The sequence below is a fragment of the Phacochoerus africanus genome, chromosome 9, assembly GCF_016906955.1.
Source record: "Phacochoerus africanus isolate WHEZ1 chromosome 9, ROS_Pafr_v1, whole genome shotgun sequence".
NCBI lineage: Eukaryota > Metazoa > Chordata > Mammalia > Artiodactyla > Suidae > Phacochoerus > Phacochoerus africanus.
In genome coordinates, this window is record NC_062552.1 from 4,811,065 (window position 1) to 4,836,746 (window position 25,682).

General features: G+C 47.0%; 2 protein-coding genes across 10 annotated transcripts in view; one reads left to right on the forward strand and one right to left on the reverse strand.

The window, feature by feature from the left end:
* Positions 1–1,851, reverse strand: part of CAGE1 (cancer antigen 1) — a 58,805-nt gene extending 56,954 nt beyond the window's left edge. For all 7 annotated transcript variants that reach the window (XM_047797799.1, XM_047797798.1, XM_047797801.1 and 4 more), the window contains exon 1: positions 1,419–1,851. In XM_047797799.1, coding sequence (XP_047653755.1) covers positions 1,419–1,431 — 13 coding nt within the window. In that variant the 5' untranslated portion in view covers positions 1,432–1,851. The remainder of the gene's footprint in view (positions 1–1,418) is intronic.
* A 7-nt stretch (positions 1,852–1,858) lies between these two features.
* Positions 1,859–25,151, forward strand: RIOK1 (RIO kinase 1). 3 transcript variants are annotated; one of them, XM_047797807.1, is made up of 17 exons: positions 1,859–2,145; positions 3,814–4,003; positions 6,122–6,212; positions 7,353–7,422; positions 9,245–9,287; positions 10,887–10,979; positions 11,600–11,712; positions 11,817–11,897; positions 13,522–13,608; positions 14,182–14,319; positions 14,892–14,995; positions 15,489–15,595; positions 18,767–18,832; positions 20,067–20,186; positions 20,976–21,029; positions 23,599–23,751; positions 24,602–25,151. In XM_047797807.1, the coding sequence occupies exons 1-17, from the start codon at positions 2,117–2,119 to the stop codon at positions 24,710–24,712; spliced, it is 1,650 nt and encodes a 549-aa protein (XP_047653763.1). In that variant the 5' UTR covers positions 1,859–2,116; the 3' UTR covers positions 24,713–25,151. The 3 variants fall into 3 exon arrangements, with proteins under 3 accessions (XP_047653763.1, XP_047653762.1, XP_047653764.1); XM_047797806.1 differs by having other exon boundaries at positions 1,859–2,135; XM_047797808.1 differs by lacking the exons at positions 1,859–2,145; positions 3,814–4,003; positions 6,122–6,212; positions 7,353–7,422 and having other exon boundaries at positions 9,271–9,287; positions 10,036–10,979.
* Positions 25,152–25,682: the final 531 nt, after the last annotated feature.

Genomic DNA, 25,682 nt, shown 5'->3' on the forward strand with positions numbered 1-25,682 from the left:
CGATCCTAAAACCTCTATCTACCCTATTTAAAAATTTTCTACAATGCCTTTAGTCTAAATTTTCTATCTCAGGAGCTCCCGTCGTGGCGCAGTGGTTAACGAATCCGACTAGGAACCATGAGGTTGTAGGTTCGATCCCTGCCCTTGCTCAGTGGGTTAAGGATCTGGCGTTGCTGTGAGCTGTGGTGTAGGATCACAGACACGGCTCAGATCCTGAGTTGCTGTGGCCCTGGCATACATAGTCCGGTGGCTACAGCTCCGATTAGACCCCTAGCCTGGGAATCTCCATATGCCATGGGAAGCGGCCCTAGAAAAGGCAAAAAGACTAAATAAATAAATAAATGAATAAATTTTCTATCTCACAATTCAGCACCTACTTGTTCAAGGTCTTAGCCTTTACCATTGTTTCAATAGCGTTAGTATTTACATGTTATACAAACCTCAACACCAGTCCACTAGGGTTTTTCCCTGCCCCCTACAGCAAACCAACCAGTGTTGTTCAGAGTATATATTGATTAAATCCTACCCTCCAATGATTTATTTCTATTAAAACTTTTCAATCTACCGTCACTGAATCATCTGCCTGGGTTATTTTGTTGAATTACCAAATCAACAAATCATTTTTTAAAGTTTAATGTTTTTCAAACCTGTAATCATTTGGTAAAGTATAAAAATGCCAGTGAGCCACGCAGGCTAGTCAGGATTGGTGAAAAATCCGACTTTATGCTCACCTTTTTCTCTGTTTTCCAAATATGTAAATGCTGCCTAAGCTGTGGTGAAGAGGAGCTGAAAAATCCCTTTTGTTTTCCAAATACAAAAATCCACAAAGGTCTTATTTCTTAAAAATTTTTTTCCTGTTTAAGAGCCTAGGACCTCCAATTACTATACTTCTACAACTTTGTTCATATAGCATAGTTTACCAATTTACTTTTTTAAAAATTTCTTCCAAATAGCCACACCTGGGCAGTTCCTGGGCCCGGGATGGGGGGGCGGAATCAGAGTTGTAGCTGCAGCCTGAGCTGGAGTTTGTTGCCAGATCCAACCTACATCCTCACAGAAGCAATGGCAGGTCTTTACCCTGCTGCACCACAAGGGCAACGCCTTTTTTTTTTTTTTTTTTAAGTTAGTTTCACTTTTTTCACCTCTTATTCTGTCCTTATCAGATTTACGCTTGGCTTTGGGGGTGGTGAGAAGTTTTTAAAGGTCTGGATACAGATTCCAGATACACCCCAAATCTGTTTTAGGATGGGCGTTAAAGAGGTATCACTGGAGTTACCGGCAAAAATTCTAAAGTTTTGGTTTTGTAAAACTCTTCAGTCGTATGTCCAACTTTAACTTTTGAAAAGCGCTTATCTTACTCTAAGGAAAAAAAAAAAAAAAAGACAACAAACTTTCTTAAGTCGCAAAACTGTACTCACTTCCAGGGTCCATAGTTTCTTGGCTCCACAAGGATTTCGGGCTTCCTCCCTGCGCACGGGCTTCTGCGGGAAGGAGAAGAACGCTTTTCAACCTTCTCCACCGATGGTTTTTAACAACTCGCAGGTGGGATGCAGACGCGCTGGAACGTCCCTGTGTGACGTCACCCGCCGCGCCGGCGGGGGGGCGCCGCAGTCTCGGCCCGCTGAGCCGGGAGGATGCACGGCGTGCGCCGCAGGCGCAGCAGCCTTGCGCGAGCTGACGCGTCTTGTACAGCGGAAACCAACGGGAGCGGACACGAAACACTTCGGCGACAACAGGCGGCCTGGGCTCTGAGGGCACCGCCCTCCACAGGACTTCCGGACACCTCAATGCCTCCCTCTCGCGTACAGCGGATCGTGAGCGTCCAGCCACTCAGCCCGGGCGGAGGCGGAGCTTCCGGTGGGAGCGCCGCTTCCGGGAGGGGCGGGGATTCCGGTCCGGGTGGGCCTGCGCGCCGCGGTTGGAGTTCCGTCGCTGCACGAGGTTTCCGGGGCCGCGGTCCGCGCAGAGGCCGTTGGATCAGCGGGTAGAACCGTCTCTGTGCGATTCCTGCCCAGCTCGGGGCGAGCGGTTTCCGGTGGCGCCGAGGCTCTGCGCGCTCCGGTCATGGACTACCGGCGGCTGCTGATGAGTCGAGTGGTCCCGGGGCAGTTTGACGATGCCGACTCCTCCGACAGGTGGGCAGCCGTGAGTACCCTGACACGGCGCGGATCCTGCGCGCTCCGCCGCCGCGGGCCCTTTGGGGAGTTGACCCTGCTTGTGCTTGGGAAAGAGACTGGTAATTCATCACTCGGGGGCTCCCTCCACAGCTTTTGCTTCCTCTGTCCCAGCCGGGTTTTTTTCGGTCCAGTTGACGGCAGAGTGAATAAAAGCCACTTCCCGGGAGAGTCCCGGGTTCCCGCGTTGGTCAGTCTCGCTGAGAGGTAGGGGTGGAGGCAACGATTGGGAAACGGACGTTTTGAGCTTTACCTACATTTAGCACCTCTTGTGTGCCTGTTTCTGTCCTCGGTGCTGGAGATAGTGAAGAACATGACCAATCTTGCTTTCTGCTTGGGAGAGAGGGCAGACCATTAACTACATAGAGGTATTTTAAAAAGAAAAACCAGGTGATACATACCATGCAGAGTCAGTTGATAGACCTAAATAGTGACTTCATGGTCAAGGAAGGGTTGAGTCCAGGTTGGAACAAGGAGCCAACCTCAGGAAGAGCCGAGGGAACAGCAGTTGTGGTGCAGAAGCCCCACGGTGGGGCCCCTCTTGGGTTGTGAAAGGAAAATCTAGAAGCCCTTGTGCCTAGAGCACAGTGGAGGTGGTTGAAAGATCGGTTGGGAAGGATGTAGAAGTGAGAAGGGGCCAGAGCATACTGAGCCTTACAGGTAATGGTAGGGAGTTGAGATCTTGTAGAAAGCCATAGCAGGGCTGTTGGGGGGTGACATCATTTGGTGTGCGATTTAAAGGAGTCATTCTGGGAGTCCCCTGCTGGCTCGGTGGGTTAAGGACCTGGCTTTGTCACTGCGGTGGTCCGGCTTTCTGCATGCCATGGACACAGCCCCCAAAATAAATAAATACAGGCATCACTCTGCTATAGAGGGGATGGATTTGGAGGGCAGCGTGGATGCAGTTCACTGACCTGCAGACATGTTTTGCTTGGTAGGTATTCAGTTTTGTTAAAAATGAATATATCAATTAAGTGGGAGATTGTACCCAAAAATGCAGGTTTCTGACTTCTCTTGAAAATCTATGAAGATACGGTAACACTGCTCTGAATTCTCAGGTGGCAAAAAAAGACCTTGTTAGTTGTGCTCCCTTTACTCTGGGCCAGTTCTTGGGGTTTGACAGTCCCCTCTTCTCTTATTTAATTATACCCAAGCCTTCTTCTCTTTGGTGGTGCTTCTCTTCGCCCCCCACCCGCCCATGAACAAGAGTGATTTGAAGTTCTTTGTGTAACACAAGTCTTGACATGGTTCCTTTTGTTGTAAAGGGACACTGAGCTCGCCGTAAGGCTTGAAATAAGGCTTTAGACTTGGTCCCAAGTTTAGTCAGAAAGCCTCTCCTGCCCTGTCTCAAGCAGCTCTGTCAATAGTTTTCCTAGAGTTCAGTCAGGGGTGGTTCAGAGTTTGTTCGTTCAGCGGATTTAACACCCTGATATACTGCTTCTTTAGTAGGACCTGAAGCATAAGCAGATGGCTGGAACAGAACTCTGAAAAACAGGAGAATTTGCTATTAAGTTTGAGTTTGTTTATGTTCTTAAGGGAACCTTTAAGTTTATCAGTATAGACTTAGTCTGTTATAAATAAATGCATATGCAAGTCTGTTTAGAGTCTGTGTAAACGTGCTAAAACATGTTACTTCTAGTGAAAAAATTGCCTCGAAGACGGTCAGAGAGGATGTTCTGTTTGAAGACCTTCAAAATAACGTGAATGAGAAGATGAGTGAAGGTGAGACGGAGGAGGAGGAGGAGGAGTACGATGACGACTGGGACTGGGATGACGGAGTCGGAAGACTCAGCAGGTGCTGCGCCTCAAGCCGAGGGAGTAACCTGCAGGTACCTTGCAAATGATGCTGTACATCTCCGTGTTACTTACTTCTGACTTCTTTTTGAAAAGGGCTTTTTGTGGTTCTGGAACTAACCGAAAGATTTTCATCAGGTTATGTTGTCCTGTAGCAACATAGGTTTCTAGAACATGAAGATGTGGGAGGGGCGGAAAAGCAAGAATGTTAAAAGAGCTGCTTTGTGGATTAGAATGCATACGTTCTTGAAATAACCAAAAAAATTGCACACTTTCATGTGGTTTGTTTGTTTGTTTGTTTGTTTTTGCTTTCTAGGGCTGCACCTGTGACGTATGGAGGTTCCCAGACCAGGGATCAGATCACAGCTACAGCTGCCAGCCTATACCACAGCCGCAGCCATGCCCAGTCTGAGCCTTGTCTGCAACCTACACCAAAACTCCTGTAAAGGCTGGATCCTTAACCCATTGAGTTAGGCCAGGGATTGAACCCGCATCCTCGTGGATGCTAATGGAATTGGTTTCCTCTGCACCACAGTGGGAGCTCCTCCACTGGTTCATTGCTGAGACCGAGCAGTTTCAGCGCAGAGTGGAATTGCTCATATCAAAGCGAGTGGGGGAAACATGTGCCCAAATGTTAACTGTTAATCTTTAGGTGCTAAGCTTATAGGTGATTAAAATTTTACCTGCGGTCTCTACTGTGAACATGTATTATTGCAGTTTAAAATTTATTTTAGGACTTCCCATTGTGGCACGGTGGAAATGGATCTCACTAGTATCCATGGGGACATGGGTTCAATCCCTGGCCTTCATCTGGGGGTTAAGGATCTGGCGTTGCTGTGGGCAGTGGTGTAGGTTGTAATCGAGGCTTGGATCCCGAGTTGCTGCGGCTGTGGTGTAGGCCGGCAGCTGTAGCTCCCATTCTACTTACGGCCTGGGAACTTGCTTATGCTGTGTATGTGGCCCTAAAACGTAAAAAATAATAATAATGTTTCTTTTAAAAGTTATATTTAATAGGTAAAATTGTAAAGTTCTCTGCAAACAAGAAACAAGTCAGCCTCCAAGTTCATGCTCAGATAACAGGATGGAGTCAGGCATTGTGACAGGCCCTTTTATTTATTCATTTACTTTATTTTTTATTTTTTATCTTTTTAGGGCAGCACCTGTGGCACATGGAGGCTCCCAGGCCAGGGGTCGAATCGGAGCTGCAGCTGCTGGTCTGTGCCACAGCTACAGCAACACGAAATAGGAACAGCGTCTGCGACCTACACCGCAACTCACTACGATGCCGGATCTTTAACCCACTGAGCGAGGCCAGGGATTGAACCTGTGTCCTCATGGATACCAGTGAGATTCATTTCCATCAAGCCACGGTGGGAACTCCTGTGACAGGCCTATTTAATCTTTGCTCCCTGGTCTGTGGATTCGGGTGGCATCTCCCCTCTCTCCCCTTTCTGCTGTTGCATCAGTCTGCGCTGCACGGGTCTGAGTACAGAGGCTCATGCCCAGTCTCTCCCTGTCTTGAGACACTGGGCCCAAAATGAAATTCCAGTTTAGTGTTGGTCTGAGCTCTTAATTATATACTTTAGGGGTAAACGAACCTTCCCAAATTTTCATCTATAAGCCAATCCAATTAGAAAAATACATTTAATTTTGTTCTTTATAATAGTGAAGAATATATTGTAGGAGGCTAGAAACAAACACAAAAAGACATTGTACAGACTCTTTTTTTTTTTAATTTTTGCCTTTTCTAGGGCCACACCTGCAGTACATGGAGGTTCCCAGGCTAGGGGTCCAACCGGAGGTGTAGCTGCTTGCCTACACCACAGCCATAGCAACACCAGTTCCTTAACCCACTGATCGAGGTCAGGGTTTGAACCCGCAACCTCATGGTTCCTAGTCCGATTCGTTAACCACTGAGCCACAACGGGAACTCCTAGGTTTTGTTTTGTTTTGCTTTTTCTTTCAGACTCTTCATTTTAGGCAATGACTTTGTCCTATTTCAGATGCCTTTGTAAAAAATTTCTTGGGCAAATTTGATTGATTTTTTTTACCTTAGGCTACTCTAAGTATTGGTGACTAAGGGACATGAGGTGGTGAACCGCGGGCTTGTGTTTATAACAATAGCTTTAGTCTCTGGGACTCATTTCTTCCAGCCAAATCGACAGACTCCCAGCTGCAATTCAGCCAGAATGTCTACTCCAGCAGACAAAGTCTTACGGAAATTTGAGAACAAAATTAATCTAGGTAAGTGTATAAGATACGTTTCCTTGCTGGGCTGTGAAGCAGTTCTTCAAAAACCACAAACGTGTTAGAAAATTTTATTAGATCAAGCAGTGGATATATTCAGTGTTACTAAGTAATGATGCTTAGAAAAAAATCAAAACTTAGTAATTTAAAAACATGGCTTCAAGGAAAGACTTTACATTTTTTTAGTTCTGTTTTTCTCTCCTTTTGTAGAGATATTAAGTTACAGATCGCATTCAAGTCATTGTCCATTTTGTAATAAGATTATCTCGTGGTAGAATGTGGAAAATACTAAAAATTGGAACGTGATTACAGTTTGTTGTATTAGAAATTTTTGTGTGGCATTAACTTTTTTGGGGGCTGGTGAATCTGGATTTGAATGGCACTTGAAAAGGCGAGGTCCTCTCTCCCTGGTGACACTGACAGTTATGAGCCTGACACGGCGTCTCCTGGAACCTGTCTTTGCCCGTCATGGACCTGTCATTTGAAATGAAACAGACATTTTAGGATAAACTTGGAATTCAGGCAGTTACGTTCTCTCTGTTAGTATAAAATATTAACTGATGTGTGAAATTCAACATGTGCAGGTAAGATGTTTTTGAGGAATTTCTGGATCTAGATTTCTCTGGCTCAGAAATGACAGTTCTTGTGATGGAAGTGGGTGTGATCCTTGTTAGAAGGAAGCACAATTACTGTCTGCCTTTTGAAACAGTAGACATCTTTAGTACTAAATATATCCTCTAAGGAGTTCCTGTCGTGGCGCAGTGGTTAACTAATCCGACTAGGAACCAGGAGGCTGCAGGTTCGATCCCTGGCCTTGCTCAGTGGATTAAGGATCTGGTGTTGCCTTGAGCTGTGGTGTAGGTCACAGACACGGCTCAGATCCCACATTGCTGTGGCTCTGGTGTAGGCCAGTGGCTGCGGCTCTGATTGGACCCCTAGCCTGGGAACCTCCATATGCCGCGGGAGCGGCCCTAGAAATGGCAAAAAAAAATAAATAGATAAATAAATAAATAAATAAATATATCCTCTATGTATCGTAAGTAAAACACTTATAAAATTGAGAAGGAAAAGTCCTATTCAGAAACTTTTTGTCTTACGTGTTATTTATACAGTGAATGTTTTTTTGGTATTTTTTAGATAAACTAAATGTTACTGATTCTGTCATAAACAAAGTCACCGAAAAGTCTAGACAAAAGGAAGCAGATATGTAAGTAATGTTTTCAGTATATAAAATACAGATAAATAAAACAAAACATGGCTGATAGGAACGAGTTCTAGACAGATTACGTAGCATCTTGGTCATAATGCTTTTGCAAAGAATGTTTCTCTGTGTATCTGTCCTAATTCTTTTTTAAGTTTAAATGAGGGTATCCTATGCCTTTGTAGGTTGTAAATATTTTTGAGTTTTCCTAAGAAATTTGTACTAAAACTATAATCTTGTGAAATTTGCAGATGTGCTCTCAGAAAGGTAACAGTTTGTAGATTTCAGTTTAAAATGTTAGTGTATAGGGAGCCTGTCGTGGCTCAGAGGTAACGAATCCAACTAGTATCCATGAGCACTGGGGTTCCATTCCTGACCTCGCTCAGTGGGTTAAGGATCCAGTGTTCCCGTGAGCTATCGTGTAGGTCGCAGGCACGACTTGGATCCCCCATGGCTGTGGCTGTGGTGCAGGCTGGCAGCTGCAGCTCCCGTTTGACCCTTAGCCTGGGAACCTCCATATGCCACGGGTGCGGCCCTAGAAAGGACAAAAAAAAAAAAAAGCATTAATTCCCTTCCATGAAACATTTTTAAAAACTTAAGTGCAGATTTAGAACTAAGTAGTCACATGACAGAACAGTTTCCTTTTACAATTCTTCTCTCAAAGCCAAATGTTTAAGATCTTGCTAACCTATTGCAGATATTTGTAACGCATTAGCAATATGTTATAGAAAGTAACTAAGATCATACAACTAGCACTGTTAAAACTTAACTTAAAAACCAGTTTTCTGGAGTTCCTATTGTGGCTCAGCTGGTTATGAACCCTACTAGTATCCATGAGGATGCAGGGTTCAGTCCCTGGCCTTGCTCAGTGGGTTAAGGCTCCAGCATTGCTGCAGGCTTCAGTGTAGGTTGAAGATGTGGCTTGGATCCTGCATTGCCGGGACTGTGGTGTAGGCCTCACAGCTGTATAGCCCTAAAAAGAAAAATAAACAACAAAAAAACCCAAAACCAGTTTACTTCTGGTTTATTTTTTTTTCTTTTTCTTTCTTTCTTTCTTTTTTTTTTGCTTTTTTTAGTGGCTTTATTAGGGTTTTGTTTTGTATTGTTTTTGTCTTTTTTAGGGCCGCACCCATGGCATATGAAGGTTCCCAGGCTAGGGGTCTAATCGGAGCTACAGCTGCCGGCCTGCACCACAGCCCCAGCAACACCAGATCCAAGCTGCATCTGCGACCTACACCACAGCTCAGGCAATGCCAGATCCTTAACCCACTGAGCGAGGCCAGGGATCGAACCCACAAGCCCATGGTTCCTCGTCGGATTGTTTCTGCTGTGCCATGATGGGAAGTTCTTCTTCTGGTTTATTGCTGTACCAAAGGGATACCAGTCTTTTGAGAAAAACCACTTGTTATCTCATTGGTGTGTCTGTTTGAATTTTTATTAGTGTATTTATTTATTTATTGTCTTTAATTCTGTCTAAAGGTTGTCTAAAGAAAGCTGTAATTCTGTACTAATAGAATCACTAAAGGACTCAGGACAGTATTTACAGACCTGATGTTTTCTCTTTTCCAGCATAGTTCTACTCATTTAATCCTTGCGAATAGAATTTTTCCTTACTGCGGATAGGCTCCTTTTGCCCCAGGGAACGGAGTTTCTTCTTACTGAGGGGGATGAAGCTTCTCAGAGCGGCGAAACCGCCGTGATCTCATGAAGTGTGTTACTAAAGAACCTAGGTGCTTAGGGATTTCCTGGAATGATGTGCATTCAGAAACTTTTGATTTTGGCTTCCCTGAATTTTGAATGTCACCTATACTTTTTTGGTTCTGCTTAGGTATCGCATCAAAGACAAGGCGGACAGAGCAACCGTAGAACAGGTACAGTTTAAATATTTTGCAAGTTCTTGTTTTAAAGTAGCAGTTCTGGAGTTCCCATCGTGGCTCAGTGGGTTACGCGCCTGACTGGTATCCATGAGGACCCAGGTTCGATCCCTGGCCTCGCTGAGTGGGTTCAGGATCTGGCGTTGCTGTGAGCTGTGGTGTAGGTCACAGATTCAGCTGAGATCGGATCCAGCGTTGGTGTGGCTGTGGCTGTGGTGTAGTCCGATTGGACTACCTATTGGACCCCTAGCCCGGGGACCTCCATATGCTGCAGGTGTGGCCCTAAAAAGCAAAAACAAACGAAAAGAAAGTGTGTCTGTGTGTGTGTGACAGATAATGCCTTCGACTTTTCAGTTAGTATCCCCAACTTGGTTTAGAAGTTGCCTTATTTACGCAGTGGGGAAAGTCAACCCCTGGCGTTCCCGTATGTAGAGGGGCTGTGACTTGACGTGAGGGTTGTCCCAGGGTTTTGTGGTGAAGAGGTGATGCAACCGGTCAGACCATCGCTTCTGCTTTCTTCCACCTCCCTCCCCCGTACACATCCGCACAGACACGGAGAATAGTAGCCTCTTCCCCCGTGGTTTAAGACGGAAGCGTCCCTTCTCTGAGCCGCCTCGATCCCGAGGGAGGAACGGCCAGCCTGAGCTGCAGCCCGTCTGCGCGAAGGAGGGATTCCGCCTTCCGCCAGGCGGGGGCAGCTCGGGTCCGGGATCTCTTCTTCCCTGTCCTGTAATTTATTTTGTAGGATTTCTTCTGTGATTGAAAATGAAGTGTGATCCAGCTCGGCGATGAGGCAGCTTTCGCTTTCAAAGATCCTTAAATAACTCAGGCAGGAAATCCTTGCTTTTTCTCTCTCGAAATTACTTTTGAACAAGAGTGTGTATCTTGAGTCTTAAACTGTCTTAAAAGTGTGTATTTCTAAGTCGCTCTGGTTCTCATAGTTCGCCGCCCCCGTTTTGTTTGTGAGCCGTTTCAGTCCCTCGCTCCATCCCGGGCCTGTTGCCCGTCTGGCTGCCGCTGGTCTCTGCCCAGGTCCCTGCTCACCCGCTCCTTGCCCTCCGCTCCCCGGCCCTGCTGAGAGGGATGGGCGGCCTCTTCGCTCGCTTGCCTTTCATTCTCCTCTAGTGGCAGTGGAGGTGGTTTGCTTTTAGCCCACAGTCTCCCAAAGTTGTTTTTGTGTGTGTCTTGGGTTTGGGGGGCCAGGCTCAAGGTATGCCAGCGTTCCTGGGCCAGGGATCAAACCCACACCACAGCAGCATCCTGAGCCACAGTCGGGACAATGCAGGAGCCTTAACCCGCCAAGCCACCAAGGGACTCCTTGATGTCCTGCCGTTAGCTAAGCTTGGTCTGGAGTCCGTTTCTGCGTCCCTTGGTCTCAGCCGCCTTTGGTTTCCGCTGCCGAGCGAGCTGCCGGCTGGTCGCTTTGCTTCGTCTGGTCTTGACCTCGCCGTCTCGTCCCGAAAAGTGACAGCGCCTCTCCTTCAGTCGCCTGGCGTCGCCGCGTACAGTTCACCTCTTCCGTTGGTCGTCAGAGGCCTCGGCGGGAGTGTTGGGTACTCTCTTCGGAACTTGCGGGTTTCTGCATTTCTTTCTCAGGTGTTGGATCCCAGAACGCGAATGATCCTGTTCAAGATGTTGACGAGAGGCGTCATAGCGGAGATCCACGGCTGCATCAGCACCGGGAAGGAGGTGAGCTCTTCTGGATGCCCCGGTGTTTGCGTGCTCCTTTTCTGGTTTCAGACACCGTGGGAAACGAAGGCACTGAGTAAGTAAAGTGTGCCTGTTAAGAGAAAAGGGGAAAAAAAAACATGTATGTGTCAGGATAGTTTAATCAGTGTTTCTTCAGAGTGGCTTTATTAGGGTTTTGTTTTGTATTGTTTTTGTCTTTTTTAGGGCCGCACCCATGGCACATGGAGGTTCCCAGGCTAGGGCTCCCATCAGAGCTACAGCTGCAGGCCTACACCACGGCCACAGCAACTCGGGATCCGAGCCGCGTGTGTGACCTACACCACAGCTCACGGCAACGCTGGATCCTTAACCCACTGAGCAAGGCCAGGGATCGAACCCGCAACCTCATGGTTCCCGGTTGGATTCGTTAACCACTGCACCACAACGGGAACTCCTTTACTGCACCTTTTGGTGTGATGTTGTATATTTCAATTCACGTATTCAAAAGAGGAGTGTTCCGCATATGGTTTCAGTTCACTTGACTTTTTTTTGAGAGTAGAATCAAATGGATTGCGAAAGTAAAATACTCTTTATAGTTATTTAATACGAACTCAATTTTCTTTGTTTTTGCCTTAAAACAGGCTAATGTTTACCATGCTCGCACAGCAAGTGGAGAGAGCAGAGCCATCAAAATTTATAAAACTTCTATTTTGGTGTTCAAAGACCGGGATAAGTATGTAAGTGGCGAATTCAGGTGAGCTCAGATCTCTTTCTTCCCGTTGGCCTAATTTCTATGTGCTAAAAAGTAAAACCCAGAATAAGGAACCATTGAACTAACAGATGTTTTTCTTGTTCAAGATTTCGTCATGGGTACTGTAAAGGCAATCCCAGGAAAATGGTGAAAACTTGGGCGGAAAAAGAGATGAGGAACCTCATCAGGTGACTGTCGTGTGTGTGTGTGTGTGTGTGTGTGTGTGTGTGCGCGCGCGCGCGTGCATGTCAGCTTCCCACCCAGCAGATCCCGGGGTGGTTCTGTGCAAAGGTAGGAACTCGGCAGGCCCTCCAGTCCCATTAGGTCTAAGCAGGAGAAAGACGGTTCTGAGCAAATAGAAACCGTCTCCTCTCCTCTGAAGAGTTTTGCCGCAGTTCGTTGATTCTGCAAGGCCGGGAGCCGTGTGAAAAGGGTTAGAATTTATCCTGAGGCTGATAAGCAGCCACTACAGGATTTTCAGCAGGGAAGCCGCTCAGTCAGATGTGGAGAAACGTGTCATTTTTTATAGATGTTGATGTTTTAGGCAGTTTTCCTAGGTCCTAAATCCTTTATCATAGTTTCCTCTTCTTCAGTCCAATTTTGGACACGTTTATGTAGGCTTTTTTTTTTTTTTTTGGCTTTTTAGGGCCACACCCATGCAACATGGAGGTTCCCAGGTCTCATCGGAGCTGTGGCCATCGGCTTACACCACAGCCACAGCCACGCGGGATCCGAGCTGCGTCTGCCACCTACACCACAGCTCATGGCAACTCCAGATCCTTAACCCACTGAGCGAGGCCAGGGATCGAACCCGCAACCTCATGGTTCCTAGTTGGATTGCTTCCACTGTGCCACGATGGGAACTCCCAGTTATATATTCTTTATTTGCATTGGCACCTTTGTATTAAGTAGAAGCATCTGAGAACATTTCCTCATTTGAAGTTTTAAATTTGAAGGTTTTTTCCCTCACTTTCAAGTATCTTTTAATTTTCGTATGTTATGTAAAGTTTCCATACAGTGGATGTTTTAGCCTCATTAAACAAAGTATTTATTGTTTTGAAAGTCCTTCTGAAATTTTCTTTTTTTTTTTTTCATTTTAAAAAGTTTTATCGAGGTAGAGTTGATTCATGAGGTGATAATTTCTGCTGTACAGCAGAGTGCTTCCGTTATACATGTACACACGTGTATTCTCTTTTAGATTCTTTTCCCACATAGATTATCACAGGGTATTGGCTAGAGTAGTCTGTGCTCTGAAATCTTCTTAGGCCTGGTTAACTACTGGGTGTGAGTTCACTTTTGGCTGGGGGCGGGGGGGCACAACCATGGCATGCAGAAGTTCCCAGGACAGGGATCGAACCCATGCCGCAGCAGCAACCCTAGCCACTACAGTGACAATGCCGGATCCTTAACCCGCTGAGCTACGAGGGACCTCTGAGTCCACTCTTTTGATTAATTATTGTTCACACCGATCAACTGAAAAGATCATTGCAAACGTTATCTGCTGTATTTCATCGGTTCTAAGGTGCCCATTTTTTCCACAGTTTAATGTCTCTGGAATCAAAATGGGTGTTAGAAGCTATGGGGTGTTGTGGTTGAGTTGGCAGTGTTTTGCTGTTCTTGGTGCTGCATAGTGGTGCCACTTAAAATCACCGGTGTCTTAGGGTTTATGAAATAAAATGATAGAGTTGAGAGGCCCTGTGCTCTCTCCTCATGGAGGTAGTAGTCTTGGCTGCTGTAGCTGCTGCCAGCTGTTTTCGACGAGATGTTTTAGAACGTTTGTCTTGGCTTTTCATTTGTTCTTTGCTCTCACAGGCTAAGCACGGCGCAGATCCCATGCCCGGAGCCTGTCCTGCTAAGAAGCCATGTGCTGGTCATGGGTTTCATTGGAAGAGGCGACACGTGAGTATTGGAAGGCCTAGCAGCTCCTACAGCGCAGCTCAGGGCAACAGCAGATCCTTAACCCCCACCGAGCGAGGCCAGGGGTCAGACCCACACCCTCATGGATGCTAGATGGGCTCGTTACCACTGAGCCACAACGGGAACTCCTGTTTACGGCATTTCATTTTATTATTTTATTTTATTTTATTTATTTGTGTGTTGTCTTTCTGTCTTTTCTTTAGGGCCGCACCTGCGGCATGTAGAGGTTTCCAGGCTAGGGGTCCAGTCGTAGCTTCAGCTGCCGGCCTACACTGAGCTGCGTCTGCGACCTGCACCACAGCTCAAGGCAACGCCAGATCCTTAACCCACTGAGCAAGGCCAGGGATCGAACCGGCAGCCTCATGGTTCCCAGTCAGACTCGTCAACCACCGAGTCACGACGGGAACTCCGACAGCGTTTTAGAGTGGTGTTTTTATAGTTAAAGAAGTGGTTCGGTGATGGGCTATAGAAGAGAAATGGGCGTAGCGTTTTATCAAATAAGAAAACTTGTTCTGGGTCCGTTTGTCTCAGTCGGTCACCTGGTGTCTGCTCCAGGCCAGCACCACTGTTGAAAAATGTCCAGTTATCGGAATCCAAGGCTCGCGAGCTATACGTGCAGGTGATCGAGTACATGAGGAGGATGTACCAGGACGCCAGGCTTGTGCACGCGGATCTCAGCGAGTTCAACCTGCTGTGAGTGTGTGTCCCCCGCCTGCCCCGAGGCCTGTCCCGTCCTTGGGGACAGCAGACAGAGTCCCAGTCCGGGAAGTCACACTCTGCTCTCGGCTCTAAGGTTGGCTCCCGCTCCGTCACAGGGCAGGATGTGTCCCCCGCTTCGGTGACTTTTGTCGCAGAATCCAGCACCCTGAGCATTAGCAGAGTGAAAGGACTTTGAACATTTTCTTTCTTTTTGTCTTCTTTTTTTTTAAAATGAAAATGTAGTGGGTGTCCGGTGTTGTGGGACTTTGTGCCGCACAGCAAAGTGATTCAGTTACGTGTGTGTGTGTGTGTGTGTGTGTGTGTGTGTGTGTGTGTGTGTCTTCTTTTTCATATGAGGTTTCACCTCTCGTTAGTCAGAGTGCCTCTTCTCCTTACCCACCCTGTTCATTTTATTCGTTCACTTATGAGTTTCCATTGCTCTTAAAATGGAGAATTTTTTAGACACGTGGGGGCAAGCAGTGGTGTGCCCAGGCCCGGGTGCCCGGCCCTCTTGGTAGCATGCAGCCCACTGCTGTTTCTCACGGCCCTGGGCGCCTGGCCCGCAGGTACCAGGGCGGAGGCGTGTACATCATTGACGTTTCCCAGTCTGTGGAGCACGACCACCCGCACGCCTTGGAGTTCTTGAGAAAGGACTGTGCCAACGTCAACGGTGAGTGGAGAGCAGGATTCTCGGCCAGCTTGTCTCTGCACGGGGTTCTGAACTCTCTTTAGCACTGATTTAGAATCGTTTGGGGCATTCCCATCGTGGCCCAGCGGAAACGAATCCGACTAGGAACCATGAGGTTTCTGGTTCAATCCCTGGTCTTGCTCAGTGGGTTAAGGATCCAGCATTGAACTGTGAGCTGTGGTGTAGGTCACAGACTCGACGTGGCTCAGATCTGGTATGGCTGTGGCTGTGGTGTAGACTGGCAGCTGTAGCTCTTATTGGACCCCTAGCCTGGGAAATTCCATATGCTTTTTTTAGGGCAGGTGCAGCCCTAAAAAGCAAAAGCAAAAAAAAAAAAGTTTGCACTGAATTGTTTGGTGCAGTGATACTTACACCATTTGCTGGGAGATGGTGTGCTTTTATCTCTTTGTGCATAAGGGGTCTAGAATAACAACCTTTTCCCTCGCAAAGCTCTCATGAATGTCTCCCCTTGTAGATTTCTTTCTGAAGCACGGGGTGGCTGTGATGACCGTGCGGGAGCTCTTTGAATTTGTCACCGATCCATCAATTACACATGAGAACGTGGACGCTTATCTCTCAAAGGTGAGGCAGGTGGCAAAGGGGAGAAAGGAGTGATTGCCTCTGTGTGGCGTTTCCGAGGGACTCATGACTCGGCACAACTCTTGTCCGTTGAGATCGTGTCCTTCTGACTTACAGGTCGGGAATCAAACAACAGTAAAAAGTCAGTGATAAGCCAAGTTTCTGAACTCGAAACAGGCAAGATACATAGACAGTCAAATGTGCGAATGTTTAGTAAGAAACCTGTTAGCTTTTGGTTATTAATTCCTTTCCCTTGTTTCTCGGAGGCCCTTCTAAGTAGTCAGAGAATTTTTAAAACTGTGGTAAAATATACATACACGGCACAAAATTTACCCTTGCAACCGTTTTTTCGTGTACAGTCCAGGGGCTTCAGGTACATTGCTGTGTAAATATCACCACCATCCATCCACAAAACTTTTTTCCTCTTATGAAACAGAAACTGTCCCCGTTAAGGCCCCCCCGCCATGCTCCCTAGCCCGGTCTTCACTTTGTGTGTGTGTGACACCTGCTCTGGGCACTTCATATAAGTGGGATCAGATAGTATTTGTTTTTTTTTGGCCGACTTAGTTCACTGAGCACAGGGTCCTCAAGGTTCCTCCATGGTGTAGCCTGAGATAGGATTTCCTTCCTTTTGAGGGCTGCATAATGTTCCAGCGTGTCCTTGTACCACCCTTGGTGTGTCCATCATCAGTGGGTGGACATGTGGGTGGCTTCCACATTTTGGTCGTTGTGAATAACGCTACCTTGAATATGGGTGCACAAGTACCTCTTCACGACCCTGCTTTCAGTTCTTCTGAATACAGGCTCCAAAGTAGAATTGCGGGATCATGGGGTAAGTCTGCTTGTAATTCTTTGAGGAACTGCCATGCTCTTTTCTTTAGTGGCTGCACCATTTAGCACTCTTACCAACAGGCTGCATGGATTCCAGGTTCTCTACATCTTTACATCCTCACCAACACTTGTTTGCTATTTTTATTTTATTTTATTTTTTATTTTTGGCCACACTTGTGGCCTGTGGAAGTTCCCAAGTCAGGGATCAAACCTGTGTCACAGCAGCGACCTGAGCTGCAGTGACACCACGGGGTCCTTAATTCACTGAGCCGCAAGGGAACTCCTGTTTTGTTTTTCGAGTAGCTGTCCTGATGGGTGTGAGGTGGTGTCTTGCAATTTTATGTGCTTTCCCTAATGATTAGTGATGTTGAGTGTTGTTTCATGTGCTTCTTGTATGTCTTTGGAGAAATATCTCTTCAAGTCTTTTGCCCATTTTTAAAATCAGATTGGGTTTTTTTTTGTTGTTGAATTAAAGAATTTCTTTATAGTCTCTTATTATTAACCCCTTATCAGATAGATGATTTGCAAATATATTCTCCTATTCCACGGGCTGCCTTTTTACTCTGTTGATGACACCCTTTGATGCACAGAAATTTTTAATCTTAATGTGCTGTTTATCTGTTTTTACTTGTGTTGCTTCTGAATCGTAGACTATGGAACTCATGGCCCCTGCAGGGTGTTCAGATTTTATCCCACCCCTCCCTGGAATGCCGTCCCGCTTCTACCTTCGCTCGTCTGGCTCTGCCCGGTGAACTTGAGAACTCAGTTCAGAAATCTTTCTGAAAGAGAATTCAGGCAGAAATCATTCCTATAGTGGTGTTCTTTTGTTTTTATTTTTGACCACGCCTACTGCGGAGTGTGGAAATTCCTGGTCCAGGGATCGAACCCGCACCACAGCAAGGACAACACCAAATTTTTTTGCGTGTCTTTTTAGGGCCACACCCACAGCGTATGGAAGCTCCCAGGCTAGGGGTCAGTCGGAGCTGCAGCTGCCAGCCTGCACCACAGCCAAAGCCACAGCATCCGAGCCGTGTTTGCAACCTACACCACAGCTCACGGCAATGCCAGATCTTTAACCCACTGAGCGAGGTCAGGGGTCAAACCCACGTCCTCATGGTTACCAGTTGGGTTTGTTACCACTGAGCCACAGGGGAACTCCGACAACACCAAATTCTTAACCGCTAGACCACCAGGGGACTCCCGCAGGTGCGTCTTCTGTATTACCTTCCTCTCTGATAGAAGTGGCCACACTGTAGCCGTCTCACATTAAGTTCCTCGCAATTTTGTCACCCTTGTCTAGACTATGAACTCTTAAGGGACAGGAGTGTTTTTCTCACATGGCTGGTAACTAGCTAGTCCTGGCACATAGTGAGTACTCACTAATGTTAACTGAATAAATAAACGTCCCATCTCTTTTATTCCTAAACTCTTTCCTTTTTTTTTTTTTTTTGTGGTCTTGTAGGGCTGCACCTGCAGCATATGGAGGCTCCCAGGCTAGGAATCCAGTCAGAGCTGCAGCTGCCAACCTACACCACAGGCACAGCAGTGCCAGATCCGAGACACATCTATGACCCACACCACAGCTCACAGCAACACCAGATCCTCAACCCACTGAGCGAGGCCAGGGATCGAACCTGCGTCCTCATGGATGCTAGTCAGATTCGTTTTCGCTGTGCCAGGACAGAGAACTCTTCCTAAACTCTTTAGCACCAGTTTTAATGTGTGAACTTAAAAACCTTAGTAGCATCGTTCTTTCCTTTCCTCTAGGTGTTCTAATAGGCTAGAGAACAAAGCTCAGTTTTACAGGCCAGAAGAGCCTTCTTGGGCGGTCTGTCCTGCAGCAGCTTAGTGCCTCAGACGCAGGATTAGAGGACACTGCACTCCTCTGACCCTTCCGGGCATGCTCTAGTGCTGAGTGGGTCTTTCGTTCTTTCACCTCCAGTTTTCCTTTCATCTTTTTGCTCCTCATTTAAAATTTAGTAGAAGCAGGAGTTCCCTGGTGGCTCAGCAGGTTCACCATCTGGAGTTGTCACTGCCATGGCTCGGGTTCAGTCCCCGACCTGGGAACTTCCGTATGCCATGGATGTGGCCAAGATAAAAAAATTTAGTAAAAGCCGTGTTACTTTTAAGAGACTAGGGTTGCCCTGAGGCTGGACGAGCCTGCCTTATTCCGTTACTTTGGGGTTGATGGTAGCCTCTTTGGTGAGTCTACTCTGGAGAGCTAACGTGGGCCACTGGAAGATGCGGTGTGTGAAGGGGTGGTACCCAAAAGACTGCAATTGGGAAACAGAGGTCTCTTCTGTGGGTTGAATGTAAAGGAAGGTGATTTTTGTTCTCTCCAAGGCCATGGAAATAGCATCTCAAAGGACCAAGGAAGAAAAGTCCAGCCAAGAGCACGTGGATGAAGAGGTGAGACTGATGATCTGGGTACGGCCTTGGGAGACACTGTGTCCTACAGTCTCTTTTGCATTCCTGGGGCATGAACTTGATGCTAATAGATGAGCAGTTTTTTAAGTGATGATACTGTTTCCTTGAGACGGAACCTGGTACATGCCTGCGCCAGGTTGTCTAGTTTACGTCCCGGTACCTCCTTCTCAGTGACCTGCACGCGTGGGCCCATCGTCCTGGTACCCAGAGAACCTTTGTATAGGCACTGTCGGGGTGTGTGATTCAAGAAGGAAGAGCTTGTTCTGATTTGCTAATGTTAGTTTCTAAATGATTTAAATGTTGATGTTAGTAACTGTAGATTTAAAATATTTATGTTTGGTAAAGAAGATCTATTTATTTTTTATTTTTTTGTCTCTTGTCTTTTTAGGGCTGCACCTGCAGCGTATGGTGGTTCCCAGGCTAGGGGTCTAATCGGAGCTGTAGCTGCTGGCCTACGCCATAGCTACAGCAATGTCAGAGCCAAGCCACGTCTGCAGCCTACACCACAGCTCATGGCAACACCGGATCCTTAACCCACTGAGCGAGGCCAGGGATCGAACCTGCATCCTCATGGTTCCTAGTCGGATTCGGATTCCTTTCTGCTGTGCCGCAATGGGAACTCCGATTTTTTTTAAATCTTGGGAGTCAGTGTATTTTTAGTGAAGGTGAGCCGTGGTAGGCTGCCTTTTTTTAAAAAAATAACTCTCTTGGCTGTTGCTGTGATGGGCGGATAGAAGGTACCCCTTACCTCTCGGCGGTTCTGAGCCTATTCTCGGGGCAGCACAGGGTAGATGGTGTTCCCTTGTGAGAACACGTGCTTTGGAGTGCCCTGGTGGCCGAGTGGCTAAGGATCTGGCATCGTCACTGCTGTGGCGCAAGTTCAGTTCCCGGCCCGGGACCGTCTGCGTGCTGCGGGCGCGGCCGAGAAGATAAACATGTTCTCTGGTAGGCAGAGCCCAGCAGTGCTCGCTCAGAGCCACTCCGTCCTCCCTCGCTCAGAAAGGCCACTCGGGAGAGGGGAGGGACGGGGACCAATCGTTTTGTGTCTTAGGTCTGGAGCGGGCAACTTGGGCCCGTCACGCAGCGCGGGGGCAGCGTGTGCGTCGGCTTCGAGGGCGATGGTAGATTCCCTCCGGGACTCGCTGGGGCGAGGACGCTGGGCCGTGTGAGGTCGTGTGCCTAAGCCTCCCTTTAACGCCCCCTCCGCGCCTCTCAGGTGTTTAAGCGAGCCTACATCCCTCGCACCTTGAATGACGTGAAACAGTACGAGAGGGATGTGGACATGATGATGGCGTTGAAGGAGGAGGACTTGGCCTTGAACGCCCAGCAGGACAGCGTGAGTAGCTCCGTGTGCCCTCAGCAGACGCCTGTGCCACGGAAGCCGCCCCCCCAAACCCGCGGGCTCGAGGGTGGGCGTCTCACCTCGTGTGCTGGCGCATCCCCTCTGCATGGCCCGCCCTCTGCACGTCGCCTGGAAGCCCGTCTCTGGGTATTGCTGAGAGGAGGTGACCCGTTGAATGAGTCCAGCGGACTGGCGGCACAGGAAAAGGGGGATTTGTAGCGAAGGCAGGCCGTACGTGGTTATTACCTTAGCTCCATTCGCGTATATATTTCAGGGTCTGGAAAAGTGTGTTTTTCTGCTAACGGACCAGAGAGCACTTAAGGCTTTTCAGGCCAAGAAGCAAAATTGAGGCTATTACCTGGGTCCTTATGTAACAAGAGAGTAAAATTCCCCCAAGTTTTGATGAAATTACAAATACTTTAAGAATAATTGGATCCAACATCTCCTGATGCGGGCCCCCCTCCCGAGGAGACTCGAATGGAGTTATTGGCGGGGAGAGAACATCTGGTTTAGCTGAGACTCAGCTTTTCCATCCGGCACCTTGATTGCAGCTGTTTATCCGTAGCGCCCATCAGGCCGCAGGTCAGGTTTGGCCCCGAGCCGGGTCTGCTGAGGCCCCGCTGTGCCTGGGGGTGACAGTGGCCCGGGCTCAGTGACGCAGGCTTCAGGCACCTTTTCGTAGTCACACAAGCTGTCAGTGGCCCCAGCCGACTTTCTGGATGGTGCAGCGTGTTTCAGGGTCCAGCTTTGTGGTGATTCTTGTTTTCTCTTGTCGCTTTCAAGATCCTGTACCAGACGGTCACGGGGCTGAAGAAGGATCTGTCCGGAGTCCAGAAGGTAGGAGGAGTGTGAGTTGCTGTTCACGCACGTGAAAACTTTCCAAAGGGTGTGAAGTTTAAAGCATTGTGAGGCCTCAGTTCTCCATGGTGTAGTGTCGCTGGTGTAGATAACTGTCAGACTCCATAGATGTTTCTAGAAGGGCCCTTTTTCCTTAATTTTTTTTTCTTTCTTTGTAGGGCCACCCCTTCAGCATATGGAGGTTTCCAGGCTAGGGGTCGAATCAGAGCTCTAGCCGCCGGCCTACACAGCAATGGCAACCAAGCCGCATCTATGACCTACACCACAGCTCACAGCAGTGCTGGATCCTTAACCCACTGAGCGGGGCCAGAAATTAAACCTGAGTCCTAATGGATACTAGGCGGGTTCGTTACTGATGAGCCGCAGCGGAAATTCCATATTCTTATTTCTTTTCATGTTCTTTTCTTATTTTTTATTTTTTGGCTACACCCGTAGCGTATAGAAATTCTGGGCCAAGGGTCGAACCTCCACCACCGCAGCAACCAAAGCCTTTGCAGTGACACCACCAGATCCATAACCTGCTGCACCACAAGGAAACTCTTTTAATTATTTTTTATTTTATTTACTTATTTATGTATTTTAATGATTTTTATTTTTTTCCAGTATGCTGGTTTACAGTGTTCCGTCAATTTTTTGCTGTACAGCCTGATGATCCAGTTACACATATATGCATAGATCTTTTTTCTTATATTATCATGCTCCATCATAAGTGACTAGATGTAGTTCCTAGTGTTACACAGCAGGGTCTCATTGCTTATCCATCCCAAAGGCAGTAGTTTGCATCTATTAACCCCAAGTTCCCAATCCACCCCACTCCCTCCCCGTCCCCCTTGGCAACCACAAGTCTATTCTCCAAGTCCATGATTTTCTTTTATGTGGAAAGGTTCATTTGTGCTGTGTATTAGATTCCAGATATAAGTGATATCATATGGTATTTGTGTTTTTCTTTCTGACTCACTTCACTCCGTATGAGATTCTCTAGTTCCAACCTTGTTGCTGCAAATGGCATTATGTTGTTCCTTTTTATTCTGTTGTGTCTATACACCACATCTTCCTAATCCAGTCATCTGTTGATGGACATCTGGGTTGTTTCCATGTCTTGACTGTTGTGCTTCAATGGACATGCAGGTGCATGTGTCTTTTTCAAAGAAAGTTTTGTCCGGATATATGCCCAAGAGTGGGATTCCAGTATGCCCAAGAGTGGGATTCCAGTATGCTGGGTCATATGGTAGTTCTATGTATAGTTTTCCAAGGTACCTCCATACTGTCATTTTTAAACATTCACAAAAGGATACCAGGAATTCCTGGCGTGGCTCAGTGGTTAACGAACCCGATTAGTAACCATGAGGTTGCAGGTTCAATCCCTGGCCTCGATCAGTGGGTTAAGGATCCAGAATTGCCACGAGCTGTGGTGTAGGTCGCAGACACAGCTTGGATCCTATGTTGCTGTGGCTGTGGTGTAGGCTGGCGGCTACAGCTGTGATTGGACCCCTAGCCTGGGAACCTCCATGTGCCGCAGGGGCGGCACTCTCTTTAGTGTTTAGTGTTAATGAAGGTTTGACTGTGAAGGATTATAGTTGACATTTTGAAAATTGCCTGTGTCTTTCGTGTGGTAAGAAGTGGATTAGAAGAATTCTGGGCTCTGGTGTTTCTGGGTTATATGTAGCAGGTGTGACGAGGCAGTTGTGCTTAGAATTCCAGAGCAGGAAGATTCTGCTACAACTGGCTAGAAAGCCTTTTTGTACAGTTGCCTTTTAAAGGTCTGTTTTCCTATCAAAGAAAACTTGATGCTTTTTAATATGCTTCCTGCTGCTTTAAAAACTGCTAATCTTGGAGTTCCCATCGTGGCGCAGTGGTTAACGAATCCGACTAGGAACCATGAGGTTGTCGGTTCGATCCCTGGCATTGCTCAGTGGGTTAAGGATCCAGCGTTGCTGTGGCTCTGGCGTAGGCCGGAGGCTATAGCTCTGATTCGACCCCTATCCTGGGAACCTCCATATGCCGAGGGAGTGGCCCTAGAAAAGGCAAAAACAAAAACAAAAACAAAAACAACCAAAAAATAAAGATAAAATAAAATAAGTATTTAAAAAAAAAAAAACTGCTAATCTTCAGGGAAAAAATGGATACTTCTCTGGTTTAAATATTGTTTCCCTCTTGGATTAACAGGTGTTACCTGAAATTTAATTTGTAGGAAGACAGCTGTGCAACCAGCTGCGTAACTTCTTCCTTCCCTGTGTGTCTTCTGTCTTTCCACATCCCTGCGCTCCAGCCTCCCGATGTGCTGAGGACAGGAGAGCAGTCCTGTGGTTGATCTTGGTCGCCCAGGAAAGCCTCCGTCCCTTCACTTGGGTGTGTCCCTGAGCGGCCTTGGAAAGGCCACTGGAGGCTCCCTCCCTGACCTTGATTCCGCTGCTTTGAAATGTCAGTGCCAGATGTTGTTTCTCAAAGTCCATGTGTGAGGCTAAAATCTGCATTCTGACGTTAGTGTGTGTAATTACGGCAGACAGCCGATTGGCCTAGAATAGCACGGTCCTGTGATATTTTCAAGGTCCCTGCCCTCCTGGAAGATCAAGTGAAGGAGAAGAGTTGTTCGGACTCAGAAGACACCGGGAGCTCTGCGTGTTCTGACACGGACTCGGAAGAGCGGGGAGGCCAGGCCAACTCCAGGAAGCCTACCACTGACCTTGAAGTTGATAAAAAGGTTAGCCAAGGACTCCCTCCAGTTCCCTCGTTTGGCAGCGTGGGGCACCACCCATCTCGTGGCTCTTTGCTCCAGGATCTGTAGACTGTAGTAGCTGAACACGTGGGTCAGTAAGTCCCTGCACTTGAAGTTTGCGTTTCCAAGTGCGAACTTGGCTTTTGGTGGCAACGTGTTAGACTTTGGGCTTTTGCTTGGAGCTCCTTGGGCTTCTGCCTAGCCAAGGGCTACACCATGTTCAGCACATGGATTAAAAGCAGTTATCCTGCACTTAAAGTACAAGAGATGCTGGTGCTGCCCCGTGGTGATGTACTGCAGATGCAGTTCGGGGCGGGGGCTGGTGGTTACAGCCCAGCTCCTTGTTTCCAGAATCTAAGGCTGTTTCTTCCACTCCTGTCCCTGGACGTGAGAAACACTACTGACTAAATGACCCATGAAGCTATGTAACTGTTACTCTCTGTTCTTGGCCAAATCCTTCAAACCAAGAGATCTGAGAGACAGACTCAACCAACTCCTAGTACATTTTTCTCTCTTTGTGTCCTGGAAATAAATATTCTGTGTCTCTGTCCAAGCTTTTCTTCTGTTAGAATGTGAAACCTGTCAGGAAAAGCAGTTGCAAATATTTAATAACATCCATGTGAGTGTCTGTTAGGCCGTCTTCAAACGACTATTAAGAAATTTTAAAGACAGTTTTCGCCCCAAATTCCACCACTAAACCATAGTCACTTTCAAGTTTTTTTTGTTACGTTCACTTTTTATCCTTTTACATGTATTTTTAAATTTAGTTATAATAATATGAGTCCTGAATGAATGAAATTTTGCAGGTTTTTAAATTTTGGTTGTGGTTTTACAGGAAAGAAAAAAGATGGTCAAGGAAGCCCAGAGAGAGAAAAGAAAAAACAAAATTCCTAAACATGTGAAAAAAAGAAAGGAGAAGACAGCCAAGACGAAAAAGGGCAAATAGAACCGGAACTGTAGTAAGTAATTTTCCATCCGTGACTTCTCTCGCCAGCGCCCTAAGCCGTGTCTGGAAGATGGGCTTAACCGAATGGTTACCACGGCAGTGCCTGTGAAGACGGATTCATATTTCTGTGTAATTATGTAAAAAGCTCTGAGTTCTACTGTCTAGATCCAGTCCCTGGCTCTGCGTGGTATGGACAGAGGATTCTTTTAAGCTACTATTTTAATGAAGAACTTGATGCAATTTTGTTTTTATATATTTTTTCTCTTGCAGTGTGGTTTTTGAAGCATCATAACTGTTTAAATGTATTGAGCATTTAAATGTCAGTGTAATGGACATTTGTTTGTACATATGCCAGAGACCCGTCTGCAGTCATGTGATTATAAGGCCATTTGATGATAAGGTTTCTATAAAAGGGAGTTTCACTTTTATGGAGAAGTCAGTTGGCTGGTGATATGGTCATTCATTGCAACTTTATTCTTCTCTTTTTGCTTTTTAGGGCTGCACCTGCAGCATATGGAAGTTCCCAGGCTAGGGGTGGAATTGGAATTACAGCTGCCGGCCTACACCACAGCCACAGCAACTCGGGATTCAAGCCACATCTGCAACCTACACCACTGTTCATGGCAGTGCCAGATCGCCAACCCACTGAGCAAGGCCAGGAATTGAACCTGCATCCTCATGGATACCAGTCAGGTTTGTTACTGCTGAGCCATCATGGGAACTCCCTCTCTGTGTTTGTTTATTGAAGTGTAATTGATTTACTGTGCTGTGTTCGTTTCTGCTATGCAGCCAAGTGATTCGGTTTTATATATGTGTGTGTATATATTCTTTTCCCTTAACAGTTACTGCAAAATACTGAGTGCAGCTCCCTGCGCTCTTCAGGAGGCTTGTTACCTGTTTCATACTTAGCAGTGTGCATATGTTAACCCCAAACTCTAGTTTATCCCTCCCTCCGCCCTGTCCTGTGTAT

Bases quoted from the DNA above. Each gene is read 5' to 3' on its own strand.
- RIOK1 (XM_047797806.1), top strand. From the start codon at position 2,065: ATGGACTACCGGCGGCTGCTGATGAGTCGAGTGGTCCCGGGGCAGTTT. The intron at 14,320-14,891 runs GTGAGTGTGTGT...CCTGGCCCGCAG, and splicing joins CTCAGCGAGTTCAACCTGCT to GTACCAGGGCGGAGGCGTGT. The intron at 23,752-24,601 runs GTTAGCCAAGGA...GTGGTTTTACAG, and splicing joins ACCTTGAAGTTGATAAAAAG to GAAAGAAAAAAGATGGTCAA.